Source organism: Trichogramma pretiosum, unplaced genomic scaffold (genome assembly GCF_000599845.2).
Source record: "Trichogramma pretiosum strain Unisexual culture from Peru unplaced genomic scaffold, Tpre_2.0 scaffold77, whole genome shotgun sequence".
Taxonomy (NCBI): Eukaryota; Metazoa; Arthropoda; class Insecta; order Hymenoptera; family Trichogrammatidae; genus Trichogramma; species Trichogramma pretiosum.
The window spans coordinates 1-16,549 of NW_019641667.1; the positions used below are offsets into that span (position 1 = coordinate 1).

The 16,549-nt window shown below is 38.0% G+C and overlaps 3 protein-coding genes across 4 annotated transcripts in view; all 3 read left to right on the forward strand.

Annotated features, from left to right (window-relative positions):
- Positions 1 to 2,230: 2,230 nt before the first annotated feature.
- LOC106651623 lies at positions 2,231 to 11,467 on the forward strand (the record flags this gene model as incomplete). Its single annotated transcript, XM_023460296.1, has 5 exons — positions 2,231 to 2,425; positions 2,519 to 2,883; positions 3,318 to 3,509; positions 9,713 to 9,865; positions 9,951 to 11,467. Coding segments are annotated over 5 exons (2,349 nt in total), but the record flags the coding sequence as incomplete, so codon positions are not given.
- Positions 11,468 to 12,390: 923 nt separating this feature from the next.
- Positions 12,391 to 13,421, forward strand: LOC111693969 (zinc finger protein 271-like). Its single transcript, XM_023460300.1, has 2 exons — positions 12,391 to 13,299; positions 13,338 to 13,421. The coding sequence occupies exons 1-2, from the start codon at positions 12,391 to 12,393 to the stop codon at positions 13,407 to 13,409; spliced, it is 981 nt and encodes a 326-aa protein (XP_023316068.1). The 3' UTR covers positions 13,410 to 13,421.
- A 2,086-nt stretch (positions 13,422 to 15,507) lies between these two features.
- The window catches only part of LOC106648640 (putative polypeptide N-acetylgalactosaminyltransferase 9), a 130,161-nt gene continuing 129,119 nt past the window's right edge, over positions 15,508 to 16,549 (forward strand). For both annotated transcript variants that reach the window (XM_014365687.2, XM_014365688.2), the window contains exon 1: positions 15,508 to 16,330. The gene's annotated coding sequence lies outside the window, so the exon portion shown is untranslated. The remainder of the gene's footprint in view (positions 16,331 to 16,549) is intronic.

Below are 16,549 nucleotides of genomic sequence, written 5' to 3' on the forward strand. Positions count from 1 at the left end.
TCTCAAATTTTTTCAGATTTTTTAATTGAAGGCAATAGCTTCTAGGGTCGAAAAATGCTTTTTTTAACAAAAAACGGTATCTAGAACCCGATGGTTCTGGTAAAAAAATTTGAAAATATTTTTTTTTAATTCCTTGTCAAATTTTAATAAATTTTGACCGCTTCAAAAGTTCGATTGAAACCTCCTAGCTCAATGTGGAGCATGAAACTAGTTTAATCATTCCTTAATGTCTTCAGAAACGTCTTCAGATATTTTGCACTAATCTTTGTCCTGCTCTAGAATGAGCTAGAAAGCTTCAATCGAACTTTTGAACCGGTCAAAATTTATTAAAATTTGACAAGGAATTAAAAAAAATATTTTCAAATTTTTTTACCGGAAGCATCGGGTTCTAGGAACCGTTTTTTGTTAAAAAAAGCATTTTTCGGCCCTAGAAGCTATCGCCTTCAATTAAAAAATCTGAAAAAATTTGAGATAATGTATTTTGATGAGAAAAACAAGAAACAATTTTTTTCAGATTTTTCGAGGCTCCGTATCGCTCTAAAAAAATTATTTTCGTTAAAAAATAGTATATTACTGCCCTAGGCCGCGAAAAAAAGAAAAGTCCCAGAGCACGTGTAATTAGTGGCCGAGGCGAACCAAAAGCGCGTCAAGATCGGTGACATACTTGCGCACGGTTTTGTAAAAAAGTATTATTTTGACCCATATGCTATATAGTATAGAGGATGTTGTTAGCTTGCTCCATCAAATTTCCACCAATTTTTTCAAAAATGTGAATTTCACGTGATTTTTGCACGATTTTCGCGTGTTTTTCATCTTTTTTAATTTATTATTTTCTAACTGCTCCTCTACTGCTCCTCCACCGTAAATCCACCGGGATACGTGATAGGTACTTTTATAATAATACAAAGGTACTTTTATAATAAACAACAAAAAATTTCATCGAAATTTTGTCGATTTTAAATGCTTCTATCTTGGGCTATATTTATCGTATCGACACGAATTTTTTTTGATTTCTTGGAAATTTTGTCCTCTTTCAATCCATATACATATATTAGGGGACATCCACAAATGACGTCATCACCGAGAGGGGGGGGGGAGGGGTTCATGAATTGTGACACATGATGACAGGGAGGGGGCGGGGGGGTTTGTCTAGTATGACGTCATAAATATTTATATTAGAGTCAAACACATGTTCGAATATTTTGAATTACATATAATTTTAGGAGTACAAAAATGACATTTTCCGGCCATTGTGCAAAGCGAGAATTACGATTTTCATGTTTAATTGGTTGTAAACACGATGTAATACTGCTTAGAGCAGCGAAAATATAAAGTTCCTATGCAATAGCAGTTGCACGTGCCTTTTTTGTTTTTCGCGATCCAATACGGTAATTCAACATTAAATCACTTTTAGATCAAATACTTCCGTCATAGTGATTTCTTATTTATCGACCGAGTAGCTTCTCATATGATATGTACTGCAGCGCCATGAACAAAGCAGTCGTCTGCATGTATATTATATGGCCGTGCGTTGTTTCGTAACTAATCTCGAATCGATATTTACTGCTGTACCTGTTGTGAGTATAAAGTGCGAGGACCATTTCGGAAACTTTATCGTTTAAAACTGAGAACAATATGCCAAAGAATTTATACGAGCGTCTATATGACGCAGTAAAAAATGCTCATCCCTCGAAGCAAGGATCGTTCATCCAAAGTAAAACGAATGACCTGTGGAAGAACTTGAAAAATAACTCTGCATCACCTGCAGAATTGGAAAAAGATACAGAAGTTGAAATTAAAAAATTGAGTATAAAAGCAACGACGAACCCTTATAAAAATTTTCTATAGGATCCCGCAAAATTCCTACTGGAATCCTATAGGACCCCTGTAGGAATTTTGCGGGATACTATAGGAAATTTATGTAAGGGAACAAAGCATCCCTAACTTGTTTCTTTGCTAATGTAAGTATTATGTTATCATATCTATTATAACCTATAAAAAATATAATTTGCCTGAATCCAATGTGTAATTGTTGATCTTGTTCACTATAATGCATAAGTGTTTCTTTATTTACTTGATTACAAATACAGTGCGACGTCTCAGTCTTATATTCTCATCATATTCACTTGATCTCTCTGTGTCGTTTCTTATAATGCCTTTAGTTTAATTATATTTATTTTCACGAAAAATTTCATAATTCTATTGCGAATGTAATCAATTCTTTTTTCAGGCTGTTAAAAAGTCAACTCCAGCAACGGTCTCTACCGAAACAAACAACTCAAGTAAGGTGATACCGGAAAAAGTTGCCAGCGAATCTCCTGCATCTACTTCGCGAATCGAATGTAGTAAGAAGTCTGAAACTCCAGCGCAAGACAGATGCAGAACAAACATTAACAAAATGACGGAAGAGCTGAATGCTATCAATGTCTTTATTAATACGCCATTACATACTGAACCGTCGAAAAAAAGAAAAGTCGAAATAGAAAAAAATTTGAGTCACGAAAAGAAAAAATTGCAGAGATTGGAATCAAATTTAACGAGCCAAACGAAATCAAGGCAAATAAAAAAAGCTCGTATAGAGGATATTTGTGGCAAAGATCCTGAACTTTCGAAGGCATTGAAAGTACGAGCGGCCCCAGGAAGACCTAGATTAGAAGAAAAAGTTCCCGAGCTGATTGAAACAATCATTGAAATCGTTTCTTTTTCGTCTGGGGCTGATTCCAGACGTCGATCAGAAATGCTGCGAACTTGCACAACGCTTGACCAACTTACTGAGGAATTGCGAAAAAAATGTNAGAGTCCAAGAAGCAACATTTTTAGTATTTTACCGGAACGATTTTTACCACCTCTGATAAAAATTGGACAATCTTTTGAGCGTGGAATGTATCCTGCAAAATTCAACGAGAAAGGTTGCAAATTTCTACCACTTCTAGCTCGTTTGGCCACTCTTATGAAAATTTCCTATAGGATCCCGCGAAATTTCTACAGGAGTCCTATAAGATTCCAGCAGGAATTTCGCGGGATCCTGTAGGGAATTTTTATAAGGGCACAAAAATTGAACCTAATGCTCCTGGGTTTATAGAGGTTTGATATTAATTGGATCATCAACAACTTTTTCTTATAGCGATATGCAAGAACAATACAATTTTTTTCTTTATTTCCTAGGTTTCATATGACTATTATTGTCCTTCGGTTCACAATAAATTATCAGAGAGGAGTTGCTCCGATTGTGGACTATACTTTTGTTCTAAAAAAGCATGTGAAGAGCATTTTAGAAGTTTACATAATATAAACGACAAAAATTTAAATTCATGTAGCCGAGTTCAACCAGTAAAAATAATCAAGTACAGAAATAACGAGGCTCTTTGCATTATACGCGAATCAAACGAGGAAGAAATATTAGAATGGATAGATATTGAAGATTTAGAAGAAGAGAGTATGGAGGAAGTTCCAAAAAATAATGAGGACAATAAGGACGAGTTTCCTGCAATAGGAAATATGAAGGACTGGTTAGAAAGTCCTTGGACTACAGATGCGATCAACGATGACAAAAAAAATTAAAATATCTATGTTATTAATTACAAATTTTAAACTAAATTTACTGTTCTTTTTTACAAATGTTTAATAAATGACTTATAATATATGACATTAAAATATATATGAATTATATCAAATTTTTGTTAATTTAGGGGGGTATCTACTCAAACTATGATGTCATTTTCAGGGGGGGGGCAGGTTCGAACTATGACACCTGATGACAAAGGAGGGGGGGGGGAGTCTAAAACCTGCCTTTTTGATATGACGTCATTTATGGACGTCCCCTATCAAGTATACAATAATATACAATCAAAGGACATTTCAAGAAAACATAAAATATTATTCTTTCAACGACGCATGGTCTTCTTCGTCGGCGGGCAGAGTTTGCCTGTACCTCTGCATCCAGCAAACTTTCTTCATTCAGAGTTATTTCTTTTNTTGTTTTTTTTTTTTTTTTTTTAAGAGAAAGCCAACTGAATCAAATAAAAAAAGACAAAATATTTATTGTCGGTAAAGTAGAAATCTCAGACAAAATGACCGCCTGCTTCGGGCTGTTGCGTATGTAGAAGTTTTTTACATGAATGAGTGAAGAGCCTCGTGGGTAAGTGGTTACGACGCTCGAGTTTCCATGTGGTTCTGGCCAGACATATGGAGATTCGAGGGGTTCGATCCCACCACGGGGCTCGGTGGCGTTCGTCGTTGGATCATCGGGAGAACATCGTTGGATCTTCGCCAAAAAATCGAAGTAAGTGACTCGGGCCGTGAGAGATTTAATTAGTATACAAAACTTAAAAAAAAAAAAAAAGAAAAAAAAGACAAAAAAGGCCAAAAAAAATAAAAAAAAGACAAAAAAAATTAAAAAAAAGGAAAAAAAGACAAAAAAAATACAAAAAAAAAAGATGAAAAAGACATTAAAAAAAATTGAACACTAGGTACTCACGGCTGGAGAAAAACTCCTTTTGCTCTGAAATTGACAATTTTTCGAATTCGATAATATTCATTATTCATATTTTACTTTTGGGACTGTCGAAGGTTTTTTTTGAATTTTACTTTACACAACACAAGATTATACTTTTACCATCATTTTGTCAACTATAGTTAGGATACATCAAGATCTCAAAATTTTTTTGGATCACATAGAAGTTTGAATATTGAAAAAACACGAAATTGAAAAATGTATTATAATAATAATAAGTAAAAAATTGAATAATAAATGTCGTGAATTCATGGTCTGAGATAATGAGCCTTGGGAGTTTTTGTATAATTTATCTTGAAAAGTAAAAAGATTTGTATCTTCATTGTTACGGCTAGCCGAAGTTTGATCGAGATTTTATCAAACTTCAATTTTCAAATCCCTCAAAGAACAATCAGCACGAATTTTTCACAAACCTCTATGTACTTTTCTTTTTGGTTATTTGATTGTTCGGTGAATTTTTACATTTTACAACATTTTCCAAGGTCTTATCTGAAAAAGTTGGCATTCGACAAAAGGGACAAATCGAGAAGCATGAAAACGCCCTCTTGAATCTTGATTGGTTAGTACTTAAGTAACCTCAACTCAAAACACGAGTGAAAAAATTGAGGCGCGCGAAGCGCGTTTGAAACTTACTATTTGTGAATCTCAAACTTACCTCAAAACACGAATAAAAAAAATGGACACCGCGGAGCGCGTTTGAAACGTCTAGTAAGCCTTTGGTGGTTAGATTCTCTAGAATGCATTTTATATGAATTAGCACCAGGAGTGAAACTTCAGAGTCCTTCTCTTCGGTTAAATGAATTGTTTTCGCAAATGAATCCGAGACTAGGATCCGATGTATCGCATGCCACGAAACTTCTCAAAGCATTCGTACTGGTAGAGAAAATAAGCATATAAGAGGATCTAAACATATCGAAAGATTTAAATTACAGATACAAAATTACAGTAAACACGAGTTGGATGTAGCACTGGCACAATTCAAATTAGTGTTGCTAAATTTAATTTAATTAATTTTAATTGTGCCAGTGCTACATCCAACTCGTGTTTGTTGTAATTTTGTGTCTGTAATTTAAATCTTTCGATATGTTTAGACGTTAGATGAAGTGCATTCCGAGAAAATGTAGCAATTTAGTAACTAATATTACTTACATTAATGCTAATAGTCCAGGCCGATTTTATCGATGGATGGCGATTCAAGAAAAGGAAGACTTGAAGCCCACACGTGTCCTAAAACCGGCTTTAACGAGACGGCTATCGTACACTGATAGAAATATGGTTCGTCTGGCAGAAACGGAGCCGTTTCTACGGGCGAAACGGGACCGTATCTACGGGCGAAACGGGACCGTATCTACGGGCGAAACGGAGCCGTTTCTACGGGCGAAACGGATCCGTTTCGTCTGACGAAACGGATCATTACATCATACCGCACTGCCGACACACACTCATGCACGCACATACTGTAACAACAGTTGGAAAATGTATACAAACAAAAACATAACCAACACCGTAGAGCGTGCCAAAACTCGAAGTTCGACTGCTACGGCAGGTAGTGGGTAGCATATCTTCTGTCTCTCTCCGTTTCGTGTGCCGTGACTTGTGCCGTGAGTATGCTACTGTTTACAGGTCACATGTACTCATCACAACAGTTTGGTACTGTTGTAGGTTAAGTGTTTCAATAGTTGGACCAGCAGTTGGACATCTCCACGAAAAGGTGAAAATCAACAAATAAAGCTGCATTTGATAAGTATTTTACACTTCCTTGTACATATACGCTTTTGATGTAACAGTAGCAGACTCATGGCACGAGTCACAGCACACGAAACGGAGAGGAGACAGAAGATATGCTACCGACTTTGTCTTTTTTTGGCCTTGCGAGTTGCGAGCGCTGTACAGCGCCCCCGAACTGCCACATATGCTACCGACTACCTGCGGTAGCAGTCGAACTTTGAGTTTTGGCACGCTCTACGGTGTTGGTTATGTTTTTGTTTGTATACATTTTCCAACTGTTGTTACAGTATGTGCGTGCATGAGTGTGTGTCGGCAGTGCGGTATGATGTAATGATCCGTTTCGTCAGACGAAACGGCTCCGTTTCGCCCGTAGATACGGTCCCGTTTCGCCCGTAGAAACGGCTCCGTTTCTGCCAGACGAACCATATTTCTATCAGTGTACACCGAATGTTTGAGAAGCATGCTACGAAGGAGCTTTAAGGAAGAAACGGAATAAAATAAAAACGATAATTCTGCAAAAACTATATGAGATGATCTTTGTGATCCACTTTCGGAGATGTACATAAAATTTTTATATTTTTTACTATCAAAATTTAGTCACGTCAACGAAGAAATGCAATCTGTCTCTTCCGTTATCCGTGAAGACGGTGACGTGATGAGTAATTTATTTTATTCAATCGTAGCTCTTTACATGGATTAAAGTTATTTAATGAATAACGATGTTAGTTACATCGACCCGGGATGTAAAGGGCACATGAAACCGAAATGCGATATTAACATAGGAATGGAGTGTTTACTTTTGCTGCATAAAAATAACGTAAACATCAATGATAAGGAGAATATTTAATTGCAGCATGTTCTCAATTAAAAGAGAAGTGTGACGATTGTTCACACTCTTCTATTCGTCTGCGCTATATAATACACCCAAAAAATGCACTCGACTAGAAGTTTCACGCAAGTCAAGCTCCCACTTTGGATGAAATATTTTAAGCGTATCCACAGTTTATGGACTCAAGTTGCACTGAAAAAAGTTTAAATGAAAAATGGTAATCTCTGTGTGAAGCGAATTTGCCTGCAGACATTAAAAATGAAAAGAACACGGATCAATTTTGGAAAAAATTATCCAGTAATAACAACTATTGTACGTGGCTGAATTATTGAATATGTAATATTGAATATTTAAAAGTGAAAAAGTCACGGATGGGATGTTTGAGTCCCATACTCAACATTGCATTTTGTAGATAAAAAAATGTTCACTAGCTATGTTATTTTGTAACTTGACACTCCTCCCTCTCAAAAATCAAAAATTCTAGCTACGACTTTGATGTAAAGTAATTTTATTTATATTATTTAAAAGCTTTGTCAGGATGATTATTTTGTTATACTTTATCGTACTATTGCTGTTATTATTAAAATTATTTTAGGCCTCGTATTGACTCTTATTGAAAGCCATTCAACGATCGTGCAGAAGCGAAGAATGAGTGTACAATTAATAATGAGCTTGTAAGGATGGTATCTCAACAAAAATTCATTGTTCCTACAAATAACGAACACATGAAAATTATCCATGAAAGTATATCCCGTGAAATGAATAAAAAATCACTCGTCATCGATGAAAAATTATATGAATATTTTCGACATCAATTAGACACTTATGAAAAAAGTTCGTCAATTATGAAATACCAGCACGATGACTTGAAAAATTTTTATCCTAATAAAAGAAATTGGACAATGCTTCAATCATTTGCACATTGGATCAGACAATTTTTACCGACGGTTTAGTCATAGATGCTTTTATGGTGGCAAAAAAATCTGGTGGATTTTGGAATAATAAAATTCAGTTCTATCCGACTAGCTTGACCAAATATATTTTTGGTGTAGATCGTGACATGCCACAACGTGAACCATTTCTAGGATATAATATAGAATGTGAATTTACCGATATGGTATTTCTATCTTATTCATTTGGAGTTCATTGGCGCTTTGTTGTTTTGGATGTAGTGGCTGAAAAAATCATGGTACTTGACTCGGGATAACTCGCTACTTATGGTTGATACTTGCCTCAGATGTTTTAATTCCACAAAGTTGTTGAAAAATACATGTGTTAAATGTTTAAGAAAAGTCCATGAAAAATGCAAAAGTGATTTTTTCGCTAATGACAGCTTATGCATTTATTGTCAGCAATTCAATTATACAAATGTGGATACTTACATTGGATTTCCAAACCCTCCAGGTGGAAATTCATGTTGGTTAAATGCTACACTCCAGTCAAATTTAGCTTTAAATTTTTTCAAAACGCTCGCTAGTTGGAAATTGAATTGTGACTGTCGTATTTTATTTTATATGAAACATATAAAAAACATTTCTGAAAGAAAATTGAAACAATCTTTAAATGTTCTTTTAACGTGAGTATATATATTTGACTCAATTTTTTCAAATTCAAATAAATATTTTATTTTTAAGGCATACTGCTTGAAAAACTCGCAATGGGTTTTATACGATGATGCAGTAACGGCAAAAATAAAAGATATTTCGTTATTAGAAAATGTACAGCAATATGGTTGCTTATTATTTTATAAAATTAGAGCTTAAATATATAAAAATACAAACAATAATAGTTTTTATTTTACAAACTTAGCATAATAAAAAATAATATTTATATATTTATATAGATCAGATCAGATTTTTGATTGCATAAAACCATTGAATTTAATTGAATTCATTATATCACGATTTCTGAAAAAAATGCACGAATAAAAATACCGAGTATGAATACTACATGGTGGATAGTATAGGGCTTTTTCACAGTCGTCAGTGACGGTCAAAAATCGACCAGCTGATTTGCCTGGAGGCAATTAAACAAAGCGACCCCGTATACTTTACATGTTAAAGTTGGTTGATAAAAGTAGTTGTAATTAGTTTACCATGCAATTTAAAAATAAACAAAAAATATCTGGAGAAAGCCGAAATCCTTGTGTATCGAAACATCGAAGCGGTTTTTAGTTAAAGTCTTTAGTTTGTAAATTAAAAAATATTGAAATTTCGGGTTTTGGTCTGTGATATTATCAATAAACTCTAATAAAGTAGTTATTAAAAGTGGTTTTTTAGGTTGCTATAACTATTTTATTAGAGTTTATTGACAATATCACAGACAAAAAAGCCGAAATTTCAATATTTTTTTATTTACAAACTAAAGACTTCAATTAAAAACCGCTTCGATATTTTGATACACAAGGATATCTGCTTTCCCCAGATATTTTTTGTTTATTTTTTTACTGCACGGTAAACTAATTACAAGTACTTTTACCAATCAACTTTAACGTGTAAAGTATACGAGGTCGCTTTGTTTAATTGCCTCCAGGCAAATCAGCTGGTCGATTTTTGACCGTCACTGACGACTGTGAAAAAGCCCTATACTGACATAACATCAATTCCATTGTGAGTGACCTTAACGTTCTGCTCGTTCAGTAGCGCCCGCCGCGACTCATGCTGCATTGTTTACACTCTGGAGTCGGTGTATATAGGCCGCAGTGTTACAAGTTGTACACGTGTTCGTTATTACGCCGCAGCGTACATCTGTTCCACATCGACTGCAGTGCAAGTGATTTTTTCGTGTAATAAAAGGTACATCCTGTTATAAGATATCGTGTGTCGTGTATCCATGTTCAACCACCAATGCAATGATGGAGATGGAATATTACCCATACAGGTTTTCGACACTCGAGTTGTTCGACAGAGTCAAGAGTCTACGTGAAAAGGTCAACTGGCAGGTTGTAAAGGAGCGACGCGAGTTTATTCGTCAACTCTATCCCTTGACCAGGGAAGCGCATTACGATTTTCAATCTCCGATTAATCTTCGCGAGATCTTTCGAAAGGAAGAGATCGACTGGCTTCTCTCGGAGGCTGTGAAGAGCTTGGAATGCTACGAGGGAGAAGCCATTATCGAATTCGTGTCCTGCAGCGGCTACAAGGACGAGCCCGACGTCGATGAGGACGGCAAGCCACTGTTGCGTCGCACCACCGCCATACATCACGCTACTAGACGCTGGATAACTGATTGGAGTCTCAAAGTCGGCAGGCTCTTCAAAGTCTACGACAGACTCGACGTAAACTACATCGACGAGTCCGGATTGTCGCATTTTCACGTGGCCTGCAAGTTTCGACGCGTCGACGTCGTCGAGAAGTTCCTCGAGCTCGGCCAGGATCCCAATTGCCTCTGGACGGAAACGGGCGATGCACCGCTGCACATGACCATGTCGTCTCCGTTCGACTGTAAAAAGTCGACGATTCGAGCGCTGCTAAGAGCCGGCGCCGAACCCAATCTGGCCAACAAGGAAGGATCCACGCCTCTGCACGTCATCTGCAAGAGAGACATAGACGAGATACCCTCCGACGAAGCCGTGCTGAGGTTATTTTTCCAGATCGGCAAGGAAATCGGTCGACCGGTGCGAGTCGACGCCCGGGATAAGTCGGGTCGGACACCCCTTCAATGGGCTGTGGCGCATTGCAAGCCGAGCTTGATCGATGCCCTCTTGAATCACGGCGCCAAATTGTCCAACTTCGTTTTCCCAACTGAAGATTATTTCGGCGAGGGATTCGAGCTTGAAAGCGACAATTGGGGCGATTACACGTTGATACTGGCGTCTCGCGTTCTGACCGTGGTCGAGCGTCTGGAAAAAAGAGGATACGGGCTGGACCGAGCTGGCGCCCTGACCATCATGAAATTCCTCGCCAAGCACAACCTGTTCCAGAAATCAGCGGTTCTCGATCAGAGCTCGCGTCGCGTGAGACGTTGGCTCGATAATCAGAAATTCGCGACCGAGGCGAAAAGAGTCACGGTGAAGCCGAGTCTCTCGTTCTACGAGCTGATGCAGCTACGAGCCGAAGAGGTAGAAAAAGTACTCGCGTTCGCGGATTGCTATAAGTTCGCGGAAATGAAAAAATTGAACGAGCTGCCCCCGGGGACGAGTTGGATCTGCATCGTGCACCTGATCGAGCTCATGTCGAGAAAATTTTGCCGACGATGGGCGCTGGATCCTCTACTGGAGCTCACGAGCTACCAATTGCCGATTCTCTGCTGTGAAAAAATTATCGAGAAGCTGAAGAACGAGAGTTTGTTCACCGTTTGCTTGGCGGCTGCAGGCCGAGCATAGTTATGTTATTTTTTCATATCTGGTGTTACAAATTGTTGCAGATTTTCCATGTGAATTGAATAAATAAATTTAAACAAAGAGTGAATTCATTGACTTGCTTGAGTTTAGTTTTAATTTTGATTACCTGCCTGATACGTTTGTTTTCAGATAAATTCGAAACCCGACACGTGATTCTCGATACCCGAGCAGACGCATTATACACCCATTGCAAGAGTCGTTCATCACAATAAAATCAGCATCGTTTTTCATTAATTTTAACTGTTCATTATTATAAGTTCATTATTCATTATATATAAGTTCATTATTCGCAAGAAAATGATCATCTTAATTCTCGTAAAATACGAAGCGCAGCAATAATTTTAGAAACCTACAAAATTTCATCATTCAAATGTTTTTTTTTTTATTAAAATATCTTGTTTTTAGTAGTTGAAAAAACAGTTGTTCCGCAACTTATTTGCTGAAATCAAACAAATCGATGACTTGATTTTCTTAGAATCCAATTAATTATAAGAAAAATTGAAAAATAACAACAATAATTTGCATGAGTATATCCATGTGTACACACATCCGTAGATTATAAATCAGGCCAATCACACCATGGCTTGGGACTGTAAAATTGGAATGAATATAAAAATGTTTTATTATACGTGTGCGAAAAGGACTATTGAATCCATGTTTTTTTGTGTGAACTTGATATTTTTTGTAGAGTTTTTTTGCAGTACTTGTTTGTAGAAAGCCAAAAAATTCCTTGAAGAAATCGTCGCCACGTTACAATTTAAAACTGGATCAAATATTCTAAATAGATAGATAGGTACTTCAGTTGTAAACAATATGATGATGAGTGATTTTGACATTAGTCCCTCGCCACACGTGATGGTGTTCATAGTGAAAATAAATTAGTTTGAACGTCGTCTTTCCCGATCAAACAAGACATTATACCGAAAGATAAATTTTACCGATGTCATATATAACCCGACGTTCAATTTAAGCAACAAAATGTATGATAGTGAGAAGGAATCCGTGGAAGGAGTCTCAGACGACAAAAAACATGCTTGTGATATTTGTCAAGAAGTATTTATAATTAGATTAAGTATGATAATGCACCGATACACTGATCACGGTGAACAAGAAAAATACGCGTGTGACGAGTGCGAGAAGAAATTTGTGATGAAATCGTGTTTGGTTATGCACCAAAAATTGGTACACAGAAATCGCGAAGATTTCAAGAGTAACAATTCCGAGAAAACATTTGAAAATGAATCAAATTTACTCACGCACAAAAACATATTTCACGAAGTTTTCAAAAATTACTCGTGTGAAATGTGTGCGAAGAGATTTGATACGATACAAAGTTTGATCTTTCACATAAAAACAGACCACGAAGGTCGCAAAGAATATGCATGTGATAAGTTTGAGAAAAAATTTTCACATGAAGCGAGTTTGCTCTACCACCAAAAGTTAGTACACGAAGTTCGAAAATATTACGCATGCGACAAGTGTGAGAAGACATTTGTGACTCAAGGCGTTTTGACCAGGCACCTAGAAACGGTCCATGAAACTCGAAAAAATGACTCATGCGACAATCACTATAAGACATTTGATCAACAATCGCATTTGCTACACCATCAAAACACAGTCCACGAAGGGCACAGAAATTGCGTATGCGACAGTTGCGAAAAGAAACTTGTACAAAAATCAGATTTGGTAATGCATCAAACGACAGTACATGAAGGGCAGAAAGATTATGCTTGCGGCAGATGCGAAAAGAAATTTTCACAAAAATCGATTTCACTCACCCATCTAAGGACAGTTTACGAAGATCACAAAGAGTACGCGTACGACAGGTGCGATAAAAAATGTGCAAGTGAATCGGATTTGTCGAAGCACCAAAAGACGGTAAATGAAGGTCAGAAAGATTATTCATGCGACAATTGCGATCAGAGATTCGTAAATCAAAGCAATTTTGTAAGACACCAGAAAACAGTCCACAAAGGTTGCAAAGATTACGCATGTGACAAGTGCGAGGAGAAATTTGGACAAAACATACAATTTATTAGACACAGAAAAACAGTCCATGAAGGCCAGAAAGATTTCGCATGTGACATGTGTGAAATGAAATTTGGGCTCCAAAGTAATTTGAAAATACACCTCAAGACGGTCCACGAAGGTCAAAAAGATTTCGCATGTGGCAGATGTGAGCGAAAGTTTAGATTAAAGTCAGATCTGTTTCGGCACCAAATGACTGTCCATGAAGGTGTCAAAAGTTACGCATGTGACAAGTGCGAGATAAAATTTGGACACAAATCGTCTTGGCTTTTGCACCAGAAGACCGTACACGAAGGGCGGAAAGATTATGCATGCAACAGATGCGAAAAGCAATTCGCAAAAAAACATTATTTGCTCGTGCACATGAAAACAGTTCACGAGGGTCACAGAAACTATGCATGTGACAAGTGCCATAAAAAATTCGGACGAAAACCCCATTTGATAAGTCACCAAAAGACAGTCCATGAAGTGTGTAGAGCTTTCACATGTGACCAGTGGGATAAGATATTTGGATACAAATCAAATTTGCTAACCCACTTAAAAACTGTACACGAAGGTCGGAAAGATTACTCGTCTGACAAATGCGAAATAAAATTTACAAAAAAATCAAATATGTTTAAGCATCAACAGACAGTACACGAAGGTCGAAAAGATTTTGCATGTGACAGGTGTGAGAAAAAATTCGGATTAAAATCAAACTTGTTTAAGCACCAGAGGGCAATCCATGACGGGCGCAGAGATTACGCATGCCCCAATTGCGAGAAGAAATTTGGACAACAATCAGCTTTGCTCATACACCACAAGACAGTACATGAGGGTCGCAGAGATTTGGCTGGTGACAATTACGAGAAAAAATTTGGAAGAAAATCACATTTGCTCGTGCACATGAAAACAGTCCATGAAAGGTCAAACAATTACGCGTGTGAAAAATGCAACAAGAAATTTGGGATTCGCAGAACTTTGATCGTACACCAAAAAACCGTCCACGAAGGCCGCAAAGATTTCCCATGCTACAGGTGCGAAAAGAAATTTGGGGATCCAAGCAATTTGAGAAAACATCAAAGGACAGTCCACGAAGGTCGCAAATATTTCCCATGCAACAGGTGCGAAAAGAAATTTGGACAAAAATCGAATTGGTTCTCACACTAAAATACTGTTCATAAAGGTTGTACAGATTATGCGCACTCATGACTGCGTGAAAAAATGAAGCTTGACAATTGTAAATATGTACACAGCTACTCATACATATATTTTTCCTAAGATTTCAATAAAAATTATGCTGAAAAGCGATTGTGTATTACTGGAATTATGGGCGTTCAGCTATCATTAGACCTTCGCACCCCGACATTGCAGTGGTGTTTTCAGACTTTGCGTACTACCAATCGCTACTCTTACTGAATTTTTTGGATACTTCGTTTACGTAGCTCTTCAAGCCATGCTCAACTGAGAGTTCTTTTTTCACGTCTCGTTTAAAACTTTAAATTGAGCGAGCATTCAGTTGGCTACTCGATTTTCGATAAACCTCGCGTAATAATGTTCCAACCCGGAATCAATCAAACACGCGCTAACAAAACGTGTTGATAAATTGACTGAAAAACCGATGATTTTTTTTAAGATAGTCGTGATCGGCAAAAACAGCAAGTTTTTATCGAAAGAAATAACATGGAAACCATTCAATAATTTAATTTAAAACTATAGGGCTCTGCCGAGTTGAACCAAAGTCGCCCCGACAGATGCCGCTAAACGTCGCGCACGACGGTCGCGCGCGAAATTGCCTATATGCTCGATCGAGTCTCTTTCAATCAGTTTGCAAATCTTGCCGCACTGACCCCCGAGCGCGCCACCTCTTTATACTACTACTTCGGCCCTCGTGCTGCATGCACGAGTCAAGTGCCCCCCAGTGCTCGTGCACTCACCGTGCACGGGTCTGCGATACCTACACAATATCCAACGTCAGTTCTCTACAGTATCGGCGGCGTTAGCAGCTATCCGCGATCGTGCGGCGCTGCGCGAAAAGTTTGCAGACGGCGCAGCGGCAGTCTCAGTGAACTGCAATGCAACGAGGCCCTCTCTGCTGCACACTGACTGCTGAACTCAGTAGTCGCTGCTGGAGTATCGAGCCGATTGTGTGTGTTTTCTTGCTGCCTCTTGGCGTCGTGTCGTGCTGTTGCAGCGGTGCGTTGTTGTCGTGAGAGGATACACACACACGCACACACTGAGCCGACAACGAGATAAATAAAAACAGCAGCAACTAACAGTATCGTTACTCGTCGTTCGATGTTAGCTCAAAGTTCGTAAAACCTCGCGAGAGCATCGCGTAGGAAATATCTCTGGGCTACTGCCGCTGCTGCCCTTCGAGAGTGCATATACAGTCTCTCTCTCTCTCTTTCTCTACTGTTCGTGCGGTGTGTGTTTATGTGTGTATAATACGTGTGTTGTTATACTACTCGTGCTGTCCATGTTAAGAGTACACAGCGTGCAGTAGAGAGCGACGACTATATACAGCGAAAAATATACAACATCAACGCTGTATGCAGACTCCGCGAAGCGGCTCCATAATATTCGAGTGCAGCACGTATATATTATAACCCCTCTTTTCGTGTGCTCGCGTGCGCGCGCGTGTGTGTCTGTGTTAGTCAACCTGCTGTGTCTACGCTGTGACTGTATAGCGCAGCATCTGTCTCTGTATTATACATCGTTATCACATGTGCGACGCGTTACTCTTTCCAGATTAATCATACATAGTGCGTGTGTGTGCGTTTGTATCTCTCCATCTCTCTGATCTTCTAATGAAGTGCGAAAAAGTGCTCTGAACAGAAAAAAAACGTGCGCCGTCGACGCAACTCTTTCTATATAAATTTTCCAACGTTGTACTGCGAGCTGCATACAGGTTCGTGCAAATTTTTTTTCATGGTAAAAGTAGTGTTATAATTGTTTGGCTATTGTCATAACCACCCGATCGATGCACAATTTTCAAACCATCGTTTCCTGCTCGCGACTCACCTAGCTGACGTTTGTTATCGTTGCTGAACGAAGAAAAAAAACTTCCTTTTACTACTTACGTTGGCGCACGTGAGTAATCCTTCTAAACTCGCGTCGTGTTATGGAA

What these genes read in the sequence shown, in the direction of transcription:
- LOC111693969 (XM_023460300.1), top strand. Translation starts at nt 12,391, where the DNA reads ATGTATGATAGTGAGAAGGAATCCGTGGAAGGAGTCTCAGACGACAAA. An exon ending in ACCAAAAGACGGTAAATGAA is followed by an intron (nt 13,300 to 13,337) that starts GGTCAGAAAGAT and finishes TTGCGATCAGAG; the next exon opens with ATTCGTAAATCAAAGCAATT.